The 17,716-nt window shown below is 39.1% G+C and overlaps 1 protein-coding gene across 3 annotated transcripts; it reads right to left on the bottom strand.

The window, feature by feature from the left end:
• Havcr2 (hepatitis A virus cellular receptor 2) lies at positions 1-13,350 on the bottom strand. 3 transcript variants are annotated; one of them, XM_027938705.2, is made up of 7 exons: positions 13,110-13,350; positions 11,784-12,122; positions 10,608-10,691; positions 6,601-6,644; positions 5,083-5,209; positions 3,133-3,169; positions 1-934 (listed from the first exon to the last, which is right to left on the bottom strand). In XM_027938705.2, the coding sequence occupies exons 1-7, from the start codon at positions 13,168-13,170 to the stop codon at positions 775-777; spliced, it is 852 nt and encodes a 283-aa protein (XP_027794506.2). In that variant the 5' UTR covers positions 13,171-13,350; the 3' UTR covers positions 1-774. The 3 variants fall into 3 exon arrangements, with proteins under 3 accessions (XP_027794506.2, XP_027794507.2, XP_071468125.1); XM_027938706.2 differs by having other exon boundaries at positions 5,083-5,206; XM_071612024.1 differs by lacking the exon at positions 10,608-10,691.
• Positions 13,351-17,716: the final 4,366 nt, after the last annotated feature.

Raw genomic sequence — 17,716 nt, 5'->3', positions numbered from 1 at the left:
ATTGGACACAATACCTTTATTTTTATGTGGTGCTGAAGATCGAACCCAGCACCTTGCACATGCTAGGTGATCACTCAACCTACCGCTTAGCCCCAGCCCCAGCCCCTCCTTTCGTAACTTAACCTTTTTTTTTTTCTTTTCTTTCTTCTTTTTCTTTTTTTTTTCAAGCTTTTTATTTTTTATTTTGAGATAGTATCTCCATAAGTCACTTAGGGCCTTGCCAAGTTGCTGAAGCTGGCCTCCAACTTGGAATCCTCTTGCCTCAATCTCCCAAGTTGCTGGGATTACAGGTATGTACCACAACATTCGGCTTATTGGACCCTTTTAAGGATTATAGACCTCCATGAAAATCAGTGCCCCTTTAGACTGTCTGTACTGAAGAAGAAAAGCACATGTCTCGACACACAGTATACTCTACATTTTCAGGAGCTTCACAGTCACATCATAAGCCTGAATTTCTTGGAGAGATTTCATATCAAGAATCCCTAATGTGCATAAAAGTACATTTGAAGTCTAATGCCCATGATTGGCAGTCTCTGGGTTGGATACCCCTGTTAGCTGGGATACAGAGGTAATGATGTACAGCAAAGGTCACGGTTGAACCCCAATGTGAGCTAATTATCTCCAGAAAATAGGAACACTCTTCTTCGTGCCCCTGGACAGAACCTGTAAAACCAGTTAGCTGACACGTCTTAGTTTTGAAAAAAACAACACCAAGGTCAAAAATGAAGGTGCTGGATAAAATGGCATAAAAAGGTGAGAACCCAGAGGTGGTCAGTATTGCTGCTCACTGCTGATATAGCAGTAGTCCTCATTCGGGTCCTCCATCTCATATATGTTTTCCTCAATGATGTAGATGTTCTCCTCTGAGCGCATCCTGTCTGCTGCTGCATTTGCCAATCCTGAGGGACGGGGGTTGGCCAGTGTGATGAGACTGTGAAAAGAAAAGTGTTGGGGTTGATTTAAGCATTCCGCAGGCAACATGGAACGAGGTTAAAAGATTAGGCTTTAAGATGTGTGTGGAGGCATGCGCCTGTAATCCCCGCAGCTCAGGAGGCTGAAAACAGGAGGATTGCAAGTTCAAAGCCGGCCTCAGCAATGGCAAATCAGTGAGACCCTGTCTCTAAATAAAATACAAAATAGGGCTGGGGATGTGGCTCAGTGGCCAGGTTCCCCTGAGTTCAATTTCTGATACCAAAAATAATAATAATAAGATTAGGCTTTGCTGAAGAGACATGTATGATCTTTGATTGGATGTCGACTGGGGGGAAAAGCCATAAAATAATTCGGGGACTATCTGAGAAAATCTGAATTAACTTCATTTTTCTTAGATAGAAAAACTGCATATCCTTATTCTTAGTGGTCAAAAGCTGAAATGTTTAGGTGAATGTCAAGATGTCTACAACTTCCTTACAAATAGTTCAGAAAAACCATTGTGCATATGGAGAAATGGACAAAGCCAGAATGTGCCGCATGCCACATGTGGAGTTCAGGTGGAGGTTCTGTTGTTCCTTGCACTGTCATTCCAATTTTTCTGTGAGCTTGAACAATTTCAAAAGGAAAAATAAATGGGAACAATTATGTTGTAGATCCAATCAGACTAGAATTCAAATTCTCTGATACATGCTAGCTTTAAGATTTGCATAAATCTTTGTTGTTGTTGTTTTTTTGGTTTTGGTGGTGGTTGTTGTTTGAGTACCAGGGATTGAACCCAGGGGCTGTCAATCACTGAGCCACATTCCCAGCCCTTTCCATATTTTTTTGTTGTTGTTTTTAATTTTGTGACAGGATCCCACTAAGTTGCTTAGAGCCTCACTAAATTGCTAAGGCTGGCCTTGAACTTGCAATCCTTCTACCTCAGCCTCCTGAGTTGCTAGAATTACAGGCGTGCACTATGTTTTGTTTTCATTCAAGAAATAATTAGTATGTTACACACTGTTCTATGCAACTAGAGAGATAGAATTGAATGGAACACAAAAATCCCATAGAGGTTAAGTGTTAGTAAACTTTGTGTTTCAGTATCCTTGTCTGTAATATGGAAATAATGTGAGTCCTGCCTCACAGGTCAACCGTGAAAAATACTAATTTATTCCATCATTAATATTGATTGTTAATAGGATCAGGCACTATTCTGGGGATACAGTCATTAATATGGCAGACAAGTTCCTAATTTTCTGTGGAGTTTACAATTTGTAGACAGGGATGAACATTAATCATATAACTTCATAAATGATGAATTAATTCCTATCAATGTTACCTCTGAATAATAATCATATTTCCCAATTTCTGCTTTAATGAAGAACACTAATCATTGAATATTTTACTTGTTAATTTATTTGACTTCTAATTACATGTTATTTTGTCTTTATAATATACCACATTTATCTTAGTCTAAAATGATCAGTGATTTAGATAGTATTTAATGGACGGTCATTTGCTTCTCAAAATACATTACATTCTTGTAATGCACCAAATGTTACTAAAACTGGAAAATCTGATAAGGGTGTGACTTATGTCGATCAGGAATGGATGGTGTAAATAGTAAGGAATGATGATGAAGACAGGGATCCGAATTAACTCTCAGCCCTGACTACACAACAGAACCACCCGGAGAGCTTTCAGAGAAACACCTGCTCAGTCCTCATCATCAAAATTCCAATTCAGTTGCTACAGGGCTGGTCCTGCATCAGTTGGCTTAAGTGCCCTGGTGATCCTATACATCATCAGCTGAAAAGCCTGAGTGGGGCTATAAAAACCCTGAAAACAGACTGGTTTTCCTGTTCACTTTGGTTACCTCAGTGTCCAGCCCTGACCCCCCTGGACATAGTAAGTGCTCAATAAGTTGAGGTTTCAGTTCACTGAAAAAAATCCCCATTAATACAGAGATAAATAAGCATTTCTTAATAATAGGGAGATAAATTCTATACCTTAATGTTAGAACTAAGGAAGCTAACCGGATCAGGGAGCAAACAGAGCAGCATGTTAAATTTGCATTTCATAATTAGACTGCAGGCAAAAGAAATACAAGCTTAGACCCCCCAAACCCCAGGCCAAACCTTCTCAGGGCAAAAATCAAAGCTATATTAGGGTAGGGGGCCGCTCAGATTCTCCTTCTCCCATTCCTATTCTTACCTTGAATTCTGTAACTTCTTTTTCCTATGAGAATACCCTAGGTAAAGAGGAAAGTAAAATGAATAAATGTGCTTAGGTAAAATAAATAAGAAATAAAATGGGCTCACTGTGGGTAATTGTTGTTTAGGGAAATCTGGTCTCTGCTTAGAAGAAACTAAATCAAACTCCCCATGTGTATCTTAGTTTATTCTATGTACTATGCTAGAAAATAAAGAAGATGCATTTTCTTATTTAACAAATACCACGAGGCCTCTTCTAAGTGTCTGGCAATTTGCTAGGCATGGTTGACACAAAGGTGAATTGTGAGTCCTAACTTCACAAAGCTTGCATGGGAGAAACGAGAAAAAAGAGAAGAAAGCAGATAGGGTAGAAGGAAAAGAAAAGAGTAAGTAAGTAGAAAAACGAAATAATTTCAAAGTGTGATGTATGAGAGAAACCAAAAACACACTGAAACAGAGAATAGGGCAACACTCTCAGAAACTATCATTAAGTTCAGCTCTGAAAGAAAAGAATGAGTCAGCTCTGTCAAGAGCCACGGGGAGCCTTCCAAGAAGAGAGAAGCCCTAGGAAAGATCTTGGTGATTCTTTGAAACCAAAAAGTGGCTAAGAGAACGAACGGCCCCAGGTGAAGGCTGAGGAGTAAGCTGTGACTAGGGGCCACAGGACTTTTCCATCGTGATAAGGAGTTAGGGTTTTATTTTAAGACCTATAGGAAATCACTGAAGGACAGAGATATGGTCTGTTTGGGTGTTAGTATCACTGTCAGCTATGTGGAGGAAGGAGGGAGGAGGAACAAAGAAATGGGAAGAAAGCAGAGAAGGCAGTGCCTTATAGTAAGGTGGTGGCCAAGACATGCAGAATGAGGGATTTTAAATATATTTTGGAGAAAGACTTCAGGAACTGAAGTTGGACTGTATCTTAAGAGGTAGGAATGGGAGCAGGATGACTTCTGCATTTCTGGCTTAAACAACGAGACAGACAATGGTAAAATATGATGGAAAAGACCAGAGAAGGAAGGTGGAATAACACAGAATTGGAAGCTCCGTTTTGATAAATGTGTGAAATATCCAAGTGGAGTTATTGACTGGGCAGTTAGACAAGGAATAGCTACACTTCAAGAGCTGACAGGAGTCAGGCATGGCAGCTCACGCCTATGATCCCAGCTACTCAGGAGGCTAAGGAAGGAGGATCACAAGTTCAAGCCTCAGCAACTTAGGGAGACCCTGTCTCAAAATGAAAAATAAAAAGGTCTGGGATGGGGTTGGGGTTGAGGCTCAGTGGCAGAGCACTTGCCTAGCACATGTGAGGCACTGGGTTCGATCCTCAGCACCACATAAAAGTAAATAAATAAAATTTTTTAAAAAGGGCTGGGATGTCTCTCAGTGGTAGAGCACCCCTGGGTTCAATAATTCACAGCACTGAAAAAAAAAAAGTCTTCTTAATTAATGATATGCAGAAAAGATACTGGAATCAGCCTGCCTGAATTTAAATCCCAGCTCTGAAACTTGCTAATGGTGATGATGATAAAATGTATGTGAAACATTTGACACAGGACCTGCCTGACATGTGGTAATCACTGAATAATTATTAGCTATTGTGAGGGTTTAGAAGTATAGTGGGTATTTAGCCTACCTAATCACCTTTAGGTACAAAGTTTTATATACACAAATATATATATATATATTTGTGCTGGGGATTTAACCCAGGGGCACTTTACCACTGAGCCACATCCCCAGCCCTTTTTATTTTCAATTTTGAGACAGAGTCTCACTAAGTTGCTTAGGGTCTCCCTAAGTTGCTGAGGCTGGCCTGCAATCCTCCTGCTTCAGCCTCTGGAGTTGCTGGGAGTTACCATGCCCAGCACAAAGTCAAATTTTATCTCGGTTTGTTCTCATTCCAACATTTCCAGTTCCTATCGGAGGGAAAGATAAACCATATCCAACAACTTACATTTGAGAATTAAAGCACTAAAGATAAGCGTAAGAGCCAACCCAGCTGAGATTCCTACTCCAATATAGAGGCCTCTTCTGGTGGTTGCTCCAAAGCTTTGGAACTCATCAGCAAATGTGGATATCTGCTATGCAAACACAAAACAGGATTTAAGATGCAAATGTTCAGAAATTAGCTGTATACTCAGCCAATACCAAGATTTGGAGTCAGACCATCCCTTTCACAGCATCACAGTATGGAAGGGACTTTAAAACTACCCCTGATCTGTCTCCTTTTAGACAAGCCTCAAACCACGAAAAAAATGGATTAGTAATTATTGGAGTTAACAAAGAAATGGAGTATTCTCTTCTGTACTGTGGTTGTAGAAAGAGCTCTTAATAAATGGATCTCGCCCCACACTCCAAAAAATGGGCTTTTGAGTGGAGTCCTGCTCTTTTAGCATACCCTGTGTCCCCCCAGAGAGTTTCAGAGTGGTCCACACTGGATGCCTTGCAGTGAAACCCCTATTTTCCCAGAAATAATGTAACAAAAGAACCAGGACTTGGCAATCAAACAGGGCTGGATTCAAATCTCAGCTCTACCACCAAGTGTTAAGTGAACTTCCAGAATTATTGGAAAACCTAAGTTTATATAATATAAAATGCTTAGCACAAGGCCTGACACATGATAAATGTTCAATCAATGGTAGACATTATTGCTACTTCTCTAATTAATTTATTTTTATGATAATCGAGAGACATAAAAAATCCTCCTATTTCAAAAATTTCAGTCCATGTCTTCCTTTAAAACCAGTAGTAGTGGGGACTTTTAAAACAATTGGGGAAGAGTTAAACCTTTCATTTATTCAATAAACATGTACACATTTATTCAATGCACATTATTTCTGCAGCAGCTGGACTGTGCCTGCAAAGTATTGTGCAGTAAGCGCTGTGGTCACACAGAGGTACTGCAAAGAGGGAGGGACAAAAACGGGATGCTGAGGGCCAGATGTGAACATACAGGTAGGAGATTCAGTCAAAGTAACACAGACTCCCAGATGTGCCCTCAAAGAATTTTTAAGTCACCATTACAAGCTTGATTTCTTGTGATTTTTCTTTCACTCTGGAAATGTGGGGAACACTAAAACTATGGTAAAATCAAGTATTACTTTATGCTTAAATGACATAAATTCTTGGCTTTGAATATTCCGGATTGATGTTCTGTCAATATAAATGAACAAATTTCAGAATCAACCTTTTGCCTGGGATATAAGGGAAGCAAGAAGAAGTGTATTGGAAGAAGCTGGAAAGTCTCAGAAACTTCCACAGTGGTAACAACTGTAAAATTTGAGAAGAGGGACAACAAGCTAATGTTTCTTCTTTTTGGTTTGTCATCATCAACACATTACAGACAAGGAATCTGAAGCTAAGGGGGGTAAGCCTCCTCCATCCCAAGGAAATGGTAGGTGAGAAGACGTCTAAAGCCAGATTTTCTTTATGCAGTTGAGATTGTTAGCACACACACAAAAAAATTACTTACTGTTTGATTTTTATTATGGAAGGTCCCCAGGGTCTGTGTTTCCACTACACAAGCACAAACACACACAAATGAGGGAAGATAGTCAATAGTTAAAATTTTTTTTGTATCAGAAAAAGCTGAATGATGTCTATAATCCTACTTAAAACTAATTCTTCCCCATCGTCTTCACAATAACTAATTGAGAGACAACATAATTTACTGATTGCTTATAAATCAACTTTGGATGACCAGGAACATTCATCTAGATAATGAACCCTACCTATTTCTATTTCCTGAAATACAGATTTTTGTCAGGAAGACTTATATTGAATATGTAGTTTGTTTTATCCACAGGGGCTTTAGTGGCTTCTACAAAAATTCAATAGCAATGATGACAGTCATTATATTCTAATTAGACTTTGAAAGAAATGAAAAAAATCCATTTTCTAGAAAAAGTTTAACATTTATTCATTAGGAGGGAGACAGAGTATTCGGTTACCTTCAAGTGAAAATAAGAACTCTAGCTACAATTTACCAGGACCCAGGCATTGTGCCAAACTCTTAATGAAGTATCTCACTTAGCATTCGAAATAAGGATCCTAAAGTGTCAGGACTGTTAGTCCCCTTAGACAGATGAAGCTACTGAGGATTAGGGAAGTTAAGTGACTTTCCAAGGTCACAGAGTTTAGTGAATGATAGAAATGACCTTCCAATTTAGGTCCACTTGGTTTCAAGCATACATTCTCTACCATCTACCCTCACAACCTCAAAGACCACGCTGCTCAGCTGTCAACTCACCATCTTTCCTTTTGGTTGATTTGTTTATTTCTTTTATCTGATTAAGTAGTCAAGGAATAATGTATAACTCTATGCCAGGTTTAGGGGAGAGCAGCAAACCTGATGGAACAGACCCTGATATTTTTTTAAAAATATTTTGTTAGTTTTGTCAATGGACTTTATTTTATTTAGTTATATGCAGTGCTGAGAATCAAACCCAGTACCTCATACATGCTAAGCAAGCACTTTACCATGGAGCCACAAACCCAGGCCCCAGACCCTGATCTTGTGGACACTATATTCTAAACACAAATTGTTTGTCAGCTTTGGGAAAACAAAACATGCTTCCTCATTTTTATGACTAAGTCAGAGACTCTTAAACTCCTTAAACACCATGGCTGTCTCCTGGAAACCTTGAAGTCTAAACCCTTTAAGATGCATATCAGGTTCAACTAAATAATAGTTTAGCAGACTATGATTTCAGTATTATAAAGGTATACTCTCGTCCTAAAATTATTTAAGAAACAGATATGAACAAGATTATATTTTGCCTATTACCTGAAAGGAATTTAGCAAATTAAAGTATAAAAACTACAATGGAACTGCTAAGTAAACATGAATCTTAACCACATGCAAGATTTTCAAATGAAAATCCAGTTTCTGCTTCCCTATAATTTTGGCTGTTGGCCTAACTGTTAAGACTGACTCTTCTTCTTCTTTTTTAACTTCATTTGCTATGACAATGATTTATAAAATGGATGGAGCACATTGAGTTATCAAAGCCTATTTTCACAGATTTGCCCATCAGCCAAGGTGGGGGGGGGACAGTTGGAAGAAGTTGCAGTGTTTCTTTCTGGAGAACCCAGGAGGTGGGTGGGTTGCAGGCAGAGAGAATATCAAAGTGTATAAATGCAGTGGTCCCTATCTGCTCAGCACTGTCTGTGTGCCAGACATGGTGCTTAGCACTATTAAAGCCACAATCCCATTTAGTGCTCACCACAACAGGTATGTAAGAGTATTTTCCCCATTTTTTCAGATGAAGAGACTGAGTCTTAGAGAAGTACTTTACCTATGAGAAATCTGGAATTCAAACTAGTCTTCCCAGAGCTGAGGACTCACCCATGACCCAGTCCCACCTCCTTTAGGAAGAAGGGAGAGGACACTTGTCCTGTGTTCAGGTGGGTTTAGCACATTCCACAGCCCTGGGAACCCTGGCTTTTTAAGGCTTCACTCCACTTTATATTGAACACATTAAAAGCAACCACATCACATTAAACAAAATCATAGACTACCTATGAATTGACTCACCTTGATTAATTGACATAATGTTACATATAGGCAAGTTGTTAGATGTTCATTAACTTCACTTTTAGTTTTGTTTTCCTGTTTTGGAGCAATTGCCTTTTTGGGGAGGGGGCGGCGGCGTTGTTGGTTTGTCTATTCAACTATTTTCTTAAATCAGGCCCTTGAAAAGCTCAGAAATTCTATCTAGGTAAAGTCCCTATATTCTCTGATGAAAGAGATGGCCCCTTTGTTGTTGTCTTGGAGGAGAGTAACTAACAAGCAAAATCTAAGGGGAAGGGGACTTCGGCTCATGGTATAGGCAAGGAAGTGAACTCCCTATGTCCTGTATGCCTGCATGTGTGATATACAGCAGGTACCTACTCAGTGGTGATATTGGAAGATGCATGGAAGCACAGGGTGGAAAAGTGGAACTAAATGATCCCTGATGTCCCACCTAGGTCTATATTTGTAAGTTCTTTAAAATAAAACAATGGCACATAATAAACACCTGTATGATTGATTAGCCCACAATGTGGGTGATTATCTGTTCCTGCTGTATTTAATTTCCTCACTAATCACAAAAGAGATGACGGCTTCCAGTCACTAGAGAACAACCAAAGCCTGAACCTTTAAAGAGGTGAAGTTAATCACTATAATAATAATAACTAATATTTAAATGAATTCTATAGGCCAGGTTCTGTGCTGTATTTACACATACATTATCCTGTTTACTCTTATTATTATTATTATTTTTAGTTGTAGTTAGACACAATACCTTAATTTTATTTATTTATTTTTATGTGGTACTGAGGATCAAACGCAGTGCCTCACATAAGCTAGGCAAGTGCTCTACCACTGAGCCCCATCCTCAGCCCCTACTGTTTATTATTTATAGTACCTCATGAAGTAGACACTGGTATTGCCTTCCTTGTACAGATGAGAAAATTGAGATTCAGAGAGGTGGGAAACTTTACAGAGCTCATAAGAAGAGCTTGATTTTGTACCCATTCTACTTGTCACTGAAGTAGTTAACCATAATCTCATTCTTCCTTCTGATATTATTCATGGCAATAGCTAACCTATATTGAGTAAGTACTATAATCAGTACTGAAACTAAGCATTTTAGATACATTTTCTGACTTAAAACTCTTAAGGCATGACTTATATGGTCTATAGCATTATGAGGTGACACTTCCCTATTTTTAACCTCAATTTACAGAAAAAAAAAAAAAAAAAAAAACGAGCTTCATAGAATTTGAGAGAGACAAAGACTCGGACCAGGAATCATAGTATTAACATCCTTGATCAAGGTGACCTGAGGTCTGTATTCTGTCCTACCTTCTCTTCTGAAGTACCTTGGTGAACTAGCTAAAGAATTAATCTGAGGAAGCTGATGGCTTTATTCCAGCTAGAGAGAAGTCTAAAAGTCATCTAATCTAAGAGTCCCTGAACACGGATTGGGGTGAATACATGCAGAAATATCACTGGTCCAAGAATAAATCAGAAAATAATGAGGATGATGTAATAAGTTTTTCCATTAAGTTAGATTTACTTAATATTTAAATAAAATACTTTTATTAATTGTTTAAAAGTTAAATAAGATTAAGAGACAATGTTTTTTTTTTTTTTAATGAAATAATGGCAATAGATACTTTTCTTTCCTTATTTGGCAAATATATAGATCACCAAAATTCTTTCTTAGCATGGGTGGGGAACTTCACTGGGTCATGGAATCCAAAAGTCTCCAAACTCATTCCTTGAACAGAAGAGGAAGTTAATGTCCTGAGAAGTGAAAGAACTTGGCCCAGGTCACTTAGCTAGTGTGTAGCTAATCCAGAATCTGAACTCAGGATGTCTTCACTACCACCTTCACCTCAAACACTATTTCAGGTGCAGAAAAACATCCATGCCTCATCCTCTGAGCTCAGTTACCAGCTAAAGGCTTCCTCCTATGCCCCATGTATTACCTGAGCCATGTCCCTCGGTGGTAAGCATCCTTGGAAGGACTGTAGTAACATCTCTCTGGGCAGTTGGAGCTGGGTTGACCTTGGCTAATGTCAGAAACCAACATTAAGGATGAGACTTCTCTGAGTGCAGAGAGCTTGTTTCAGAGAATCAAAGGAGCAGCAGAAAAAATGTGAAAGACAATAAATGAAGACAGACACATCCTCAGCTTCCAAACCAAGCTGAACTCCTTCATTGAGGGAGAACACACACTTCAAACTTTTGACAGAGGTAAGAGGCAGTCATCATTGTGACAGTCTAAATATTAATGGAACTAAGAATCACACAAGTGGCCATACCCAAGGTTTTGCATAAAATATTATCCATTCAGTTGCCTATATGTAAGTATTATTATCATATTTTACAGAGGAGGTCACAGAGTTCAAATAACTTTTCTAAGATTATGCAATTAGTACAATGCAGAGTTGGATTGGAACCTGGCCCCATTCGGTCACAAAGTATGTGCCCTATAAATCTTAAAACATACAAGAACCTGAACCCCTCCCCCAACACACATGCAAAGTCCAGTGGTTCACATCCTGGTTGTATCTGGGGTAGAATCCATGAAAAGCTGATGTTCAGGATTCCATCTCCAGAAATGCTGATTTCTCTGTTTGTGGGTGGGGCCCAAGCATTGTAGTAGTTAAAAAGATCTCTGCAGATGATTTTCTTGTTGTTGTTGTACCAGGGAGAGAATCCAGGGGTGCTTAACCACATCCCAAGCCCTTTTATTTTGTATTTTGACACAGGGTCTCACTAAGTTGCTTACGTCCTCATTAAGTTGCTGAGGCCAATCTCAAACCTGCAATCTTCCTGCCTCAGCCTCCCAAGTCAGTAGGATTACAGACATGTGCCACCATACTCTAGCTTTTCCAGGTGATTCTAATGAGCAGTTAGGGTATCTAATCACTAATCTAGGCTGTCTTCCAGTTCTGTAGATACCATCCAGGACATTCAAAATATATTGGAGGGTGTTAAACATTGCTGGAAATCATAGGTAGGGCTTATAAAACTTTAGGTCTTCAGGGTCCATCCCCAGAACTGTAATTAGGGGACTCAGAGGTAGTAAAAAATCAATGTTTATTGTGATTAAGATGTGAATCTTAGGCATAGAGAAGGCATGCAAAGATTCCACTCACCTGGTTTGATGATCAACTCCACATTTAGTTTGTAATCATTCATTGGTCCTATAAACTGGATCCGACAACAATAGGTCCCACTGTCAGCTGGAGTCACATTCACTATGGTCAGGGACACATCACCTTTGTGTAAATTCCCCTTTAGCTGGTATCTGCTGGATTTCTGATCTTTCACATTCGTTTCATCAGTGCTGAGCACCAAATCCTTACATCCAAATACAGGACAGGACTCCTTGCCCCAGCACACAGGCACAAGACTCTCTGAAGAGATGGGGTTGTAGCTGCAGGGCAAACTGGCATCCTGACCCACCTCAACTATGTATTCCCCTTCTGAAGACACTGAAGAAAGAGGGAAGGAGAGCAAGACCTTGAGTAAGGCTAGTTTATTTTAGGAATACAGCAAACAAAGCTCTATAGAATGCAGAGGAGAACACGGCTGATGCCCCCTTTGGAGGATGGTTCACTATGCTAATGTTTGAGCAGCCACAGAATCACCAGGAAGCCTTGTGAAAACATGAATGGGGGACTCCACCACTGCAGTTCCTGGCACAGTTGGTTTGCGGTGGAGTCTGAGAACATGTATTTCTAACAGTTTCCAGGTATCGTGGGTCCTTGACCCTTCCTATCAGAACCACCACTTTGAGAACTAGGAGAAAATTGTGGACAGTTCTGTGAACATGAGAAGACACAGCTGTTGGAACAGACGAACAGAAAATCTCATTGTCAGTCAGGAACTACTTACTCATGAATCAAGGGTGGCTATCCAAACACAAATCTCTCTTTTTTTCAAAAGGTCCAGGGGCACAGTGAATAAATAGCTTTGGCCAAATAAGAAGCTTGTATATTTGAAGCCACTCACAGGTTGTTTTGAGGTTTAAAACTAATTCCTTTTACAGCACACACACATTTATAGGTTAAGACCTTCAAACAGTATAAAAAGTGCATCAGAAGTCTGACTTCCTCCCCCACCTTTTTCCCATTTCCCAGTTCTCCTCCCTAGAGCCCACATTAAGAAATGTCTAGATTTGCCCTCTCCTTCCCAATGCATACACACAAAGAGGAGCCTGCCGTACATTATGCTGACCCCTTGGTATTTTCAAAAGCATTGTGATTGAGAGACATTCTATACCAGTATATTCAGTCAGGCTTACTGTGTGTATCATGAAATATCACATTTATTTACCTACTCCTCCACCGGTGGACATTTAGGTGGCTTCCAAACTTGTACCTCAACAAATGATGTTGTGAGGACCACCTTGCATCTCTTGCTATCTTGCCCTCCGTCCAGCATCATTCTCCAACTGTAAATAACCACACCACACTTACTTGTAAGTAGCAGCAGCAGCAGCAGTAACAGGATACCATTAAAAGAAAGATGTGAAAACATGGGCTCTTCAGAGGAAGAGTCAGAGGATGACTCTGTTTAGGCACAGTTTGAACTCTGCAGATGAACTAAGTGTTTCCTCCAACTGTCTCTTTCCTCCACAATCACATGAATGGCAGCTACTTCTGCTAATTGCCAGACCACACTTGAGGGTGTCTAACTACCAATGATGTCTGTACTGACGCTGCTAAATCTTCAGTCACATTAAAAGAAGCCCCAGTTGTTTGTCATACCACACCCCACATATCCTGTGAACATGATGATGTTTGTCCTGGTGCCTCAACAAAGAGGAAGCAATATTTCAGAGGAACAAAAGTGTTAGTCATAGCCAGTAGAAAGAACCCTCATCTTATTACTTAGGTTAAGTAGGTCCGAAATGGACAGTGTGCAAGTTGGGCTGGTTAACGGGGAATATAAAATGCAGTCATACGGTTCATGCATTCATTCAGTCAGTGCTCATAAAGCAGGTACTCTATGCAGGCACTGAACTAGGAGCTGGAGAACAGAACAATGGATGGCAACTTCCTTATCCTCACATCCATAGACAACTGCCAATATGATCATGACCCAGTTCTTGTCCTTGTTCTAACACAAATTCGTTCATGTCCTATACCTTGTTGAATCTGAGCTTCCTCACTTAGAAATTTATAAAATGAATAGGTGATATATGCACAGCTCTCCACTCTAATAGTCTGACTTCGACCTTCAAACTTTCAAACCCTGCCTTTTAGGAAAGTCATATTCCTCTCGGTAATGCTTTTTTACTCCCTGACTTTGGATGGAATTGAGGAGACCGGAGTATTCTATTCCATCTCATGAACACAAGGTACTCTCACTTTCGGGGGGCTTCTGGCATGAACTGCCAGAAAATGTTGTGTTCCAGCCACACCATTCATTCTTGAGGCAATACCAGCCCCACATGCCCTCAGCCCTGGGAGAGTGACTTTTATCTAGATACCTTAAATCCCAAAGCTTCTTTACAAAAGGGAAGTGAGTTTACAGACTGAGTGGTTTCTGAAAACACAGTTGGCCTTCCTCTATGTCTTGCCTTCCTGAATTTCCTCGTCACCTGGATGCCATTAAATGCATTTAATAGAAACATTCAACTTGTTTGGTATATGTACTTAAATAGCATAACAGAGTGGTAGTTGTTCAAGAGATCACAGTTAATTGCCTCATTTCACACACAAGGAAACTGAGACTCAAGAAAAATTATTTGCCCAAAGGCATGTAATTTGTAATTTAGAATAGGAACACAAGTCTCCTAAGCCCCAGACTTTTCCACGTTTGCATCACATTGCATGAATTTAACATTTGTCCTAAATATGCCTGCCCACGTGGTTTACAACAGCCAGAAAACATCCATGTTTAAGCATAGGGCAGAGTGGATAATACATGGGGCTGGTGACATATGCACTAGCAGTATGACCTTGGGCAAGGCTTTTAAAAGTGTCAGGTCTCAGCTTTTGATTCCTTCTTATAAGGAATAAGTTTTGTGGCTTATGACTCTATTTTCTATCCATCTCTACAATCACCATTGGGATCACCTTTATAAAACATTAACAGTTTATTATTTTATTAAAGTCCAGGCATGAAGGCATCTAGAGACCTACTCTAATCCCTTCTCTTTGTGTGTAGAGGCCTGTTCCTGAAAATGTTCACACTCGTTCAGTTTTGATTTCTTGGTGATTTTTTTTTTTCTTTTCCTTGAAGCTTGTTTTATTTGCTTGCTTACCTATTTTTGCAGTGCTAGGGATGGAACCCAAGGCTTTGTGCATTCTAGGCAAGCACTCAATCACTGAGCTACAACCCCAGCTGGATTTTTTAACAGACACAATTATATGACATCATGATCAGACTATTACATTTAGTCATCAACAGCATGGGTGCAAGGAAAAAAAATCATCATTAAAGCCCTTATTCAAATGCTTTACACTTTCCACAAAACAAAAAGAAAATAACCTGTTATACTAATACACTCAAGATTTTTTACCCAAACACACGACTATTGTCTAAAATATGACTTATTTGCAACAGCCAGGCCTGCCACTACTGTGCCTAGCTGAGTTATTTCTTTTTCAATTGTTTGAAAAACAATCTAAATCTTCAGTCACAGGGGATTGAACGTGGGAGTGCTCTCCTACTAAACTATCTCCCTGGCCCTTTTTATTTTATTTTGAAACAGGTTGGCCCTGAACTTGCAATCCTCCTGCCCCAGTCTCCCAAGTACCTGAGGTTACAGGCAGAATTTTCCTTCCTTTTTAAGCCTGAAATTGGGTCACATTTCTGCTTTCAGTAGGTAAACTCTTGGGTTGCTTCCACCTTTCAACTATTGCAAATAATCTTGCTATGAATATAAGTGTACAAATAACCTACACTGCATCTTTTAATTCTTTGTCAGTCCTGAGAATTGAACCCAAGGCCTTGAGGATGCCAGGTAAGTGAGCTGCAACCCCCGCACCACCCTTTTTAAATAAAATTTTATTTTTTTTTCTTTAGCACTAGAGATTGAATCCAGGGGCACTCTATTTCTGAGCTATATCCCCAGTTTTTTTTTGTTGTTGTTGTTGTTTGTTTTGTTTTGTGTGTGTGTGTGTGTGTGTGTCTTTGTTTTGTTTTGTTTTGTTTACTTTTTATGTTGAGATCAGTCTTGCTACATTGACCAGGCTGACCTCAAAATTGCAATTCTCCTGCCTCTGGCTCCTGAATCACTGGGATTGCAGGTATGCTCTACTGCACTGGGCTGTTATTTAATTTTGAACAGTGTTTAAGTAATGGTTAGTCTGTTTTCTGTTACTTGAGACTAGGTAACTTATAAAGAGGTTTCTCTAGCTCCCAGTTCTGGAGGTTCAAGGGCATGATATCAGCATTGGCTCAGCTCCAATGAGGACATCATGGAGGACGCATCACAATGATGGGAAAGTGTGAAAGAGGGAGACATCAAATGGCAGACAGGAAGCCAAAAACCAGGTGAGGGGCCAACCTTGCTCCTTTTACAACAATCTCTCTCAAGAACTAACTCAGGGCCTCATGAGAACTACCTCAATCCCTTTTGAGGGAGACAACCCCTGCCACCTCCTCAATTCCCGATAGGCCCCAATCCTTTAAGGCTCATGGTCTCCATACTGGGGATCACATTTACCTATACAAACAACCTCCAAACAATAGCAGGTAATACTTATGAATGCAAACATTTAAAGTAATACAAAAAGCTTATGTTAAGAAGGCTGTTCCCACCCCTCCATACATACCCCATTTCTCCTTCTACCCTTTAGGGGGGTTCCACTTTCATAAATCCATGGAAATATACAAAATAACCCATGGAAACATACAAAAAATGAAATATATATTCTTAACCTTTTCTATTATGAAACAGTATGCCACATACAAGGTTTAGCACTTTGTATTTTCTTTTTGCTATTTTATCTGCTAAGGTATTTTAAAACAAACCATAGACATGTTATTTCACCTTTATAGACTTTCATGTGCATCTTCTTTAAAAATAATGGAAATTCTGCTGCACAATCATACTACCATAATCACACAAAACAAATAAAATTAAGAATGAAGACTTTCTTCATTTCTGCACCTCATAATACAGTCCATAGTCACATTTACTAATATACAATTAATAATTATATAAAAATTATAATTATACAATAAATTATAATAATTAATGTATATTATATAAGTATATATAATTTATATATATAATTAATCTCCCCAATTAATTATAAAGTGCTCTTATTCCATTGACTTTCTTAAATCCAGGCCCAATGTCCCCACATTGCAGTTTGTTGGTGTGGCTCTAAGTCCCTCTCAGTCTGAATTCTCTTTATTCCCTCTGCCACTGACTGGGTATACAAGCCAGCTGTCCTGGGAAACATTTCACATTCTGGGTTTTTCTCTTTCCTTGTGTGTCATTTACATTGCTCCTCTTTTCTTTGTATTTCTGGCAATCAAAATTAAGCTCTAAAAGTTTAGTTAGATTCAGCTTAACTTTTGGTCCCAAGATACTTCACAGTCCGTCACAGTTTCCAAATTGCCCCACATTTAGAGATACCAAAGATGGTCAGCTTGCAACTTTTTTTTTCAACATTATATTCTGAATGTCTTTGCATTTCAGCTCTGAAAACAGGTCATTCTTTATTACAGCTACATAGATTCCGTAGATTTGTTGTCCTCGATGGACATTTCATGTCCCAGTTTCTCCATTTGCAAAGGTCAACATAAAAGACACATCCAAAGATTATAATTCTTTAATTATATACAATATATTTTGATTTTTAAAAGGACACATCAGATGTATTTTGTATTGAAATAAATTAGCTTCTAAATTAGTTCAGAAAGTTGTGTCATACATTTTCTTAAGGGCAGGTTGTAGAGTGTTTGCTATAATCATGTAAATGGATAGATATTCTTCTAGAGGTCAAGTTTGTGTTTTTGGTTTCCTCTTTAATCATCAAAAACAGTGGCAGCATATCTCTGACTTCTAAAACAGCCTCCACAATCCAAATGGAAAGATTAGAATTAGGCATAATGAGAATTA

Source organism: Marmota flaviventris, chromosome 5 (assembly GCF_047511675.1).
Source record: "Marmota flaviventris isolate mMarFla1 chromosome 5, mMarFla1.hap1, whole genome shotgun sequence".
In the NCBI taxonomy this organism is placed as follows: Eukaryota; Metazoa; Chordata; class Mammalia; order Rodentia; family Sciuridae; genus Marmota; species Marmota flaviventris.
Note: the sequence above shows the minus strand (reverse complement) of the source record. Positions and strands in the feature narration are given on the sequence as shown.

Excerpts from the sequence above, each read along its gene's own strand:
- Havcr2 (XM_027938705.2), bottom strand. The coding sequence starts at position 13,170 with ATGTTTTCACATCTTTCTTTTAATGGTATCCTGTTACTGCTGCTGCTG. Across the intron at positions 12,123-13,109 it reads GCTGCTGCTGCTACTTACAA|TGTCTTCAGAAGGGGAATAC; the intron begins GTAAGTGTGGTG and ends CTCTTTCTTCAG. Across the intron at positions 3,170-5,082 it reads TAGTGCTTTAATTCTCAAAT|GGTATTCTCATAGGAAAAAG; the intron begins GTAAGTTGTTGG and ends CTCTTTACCTAG.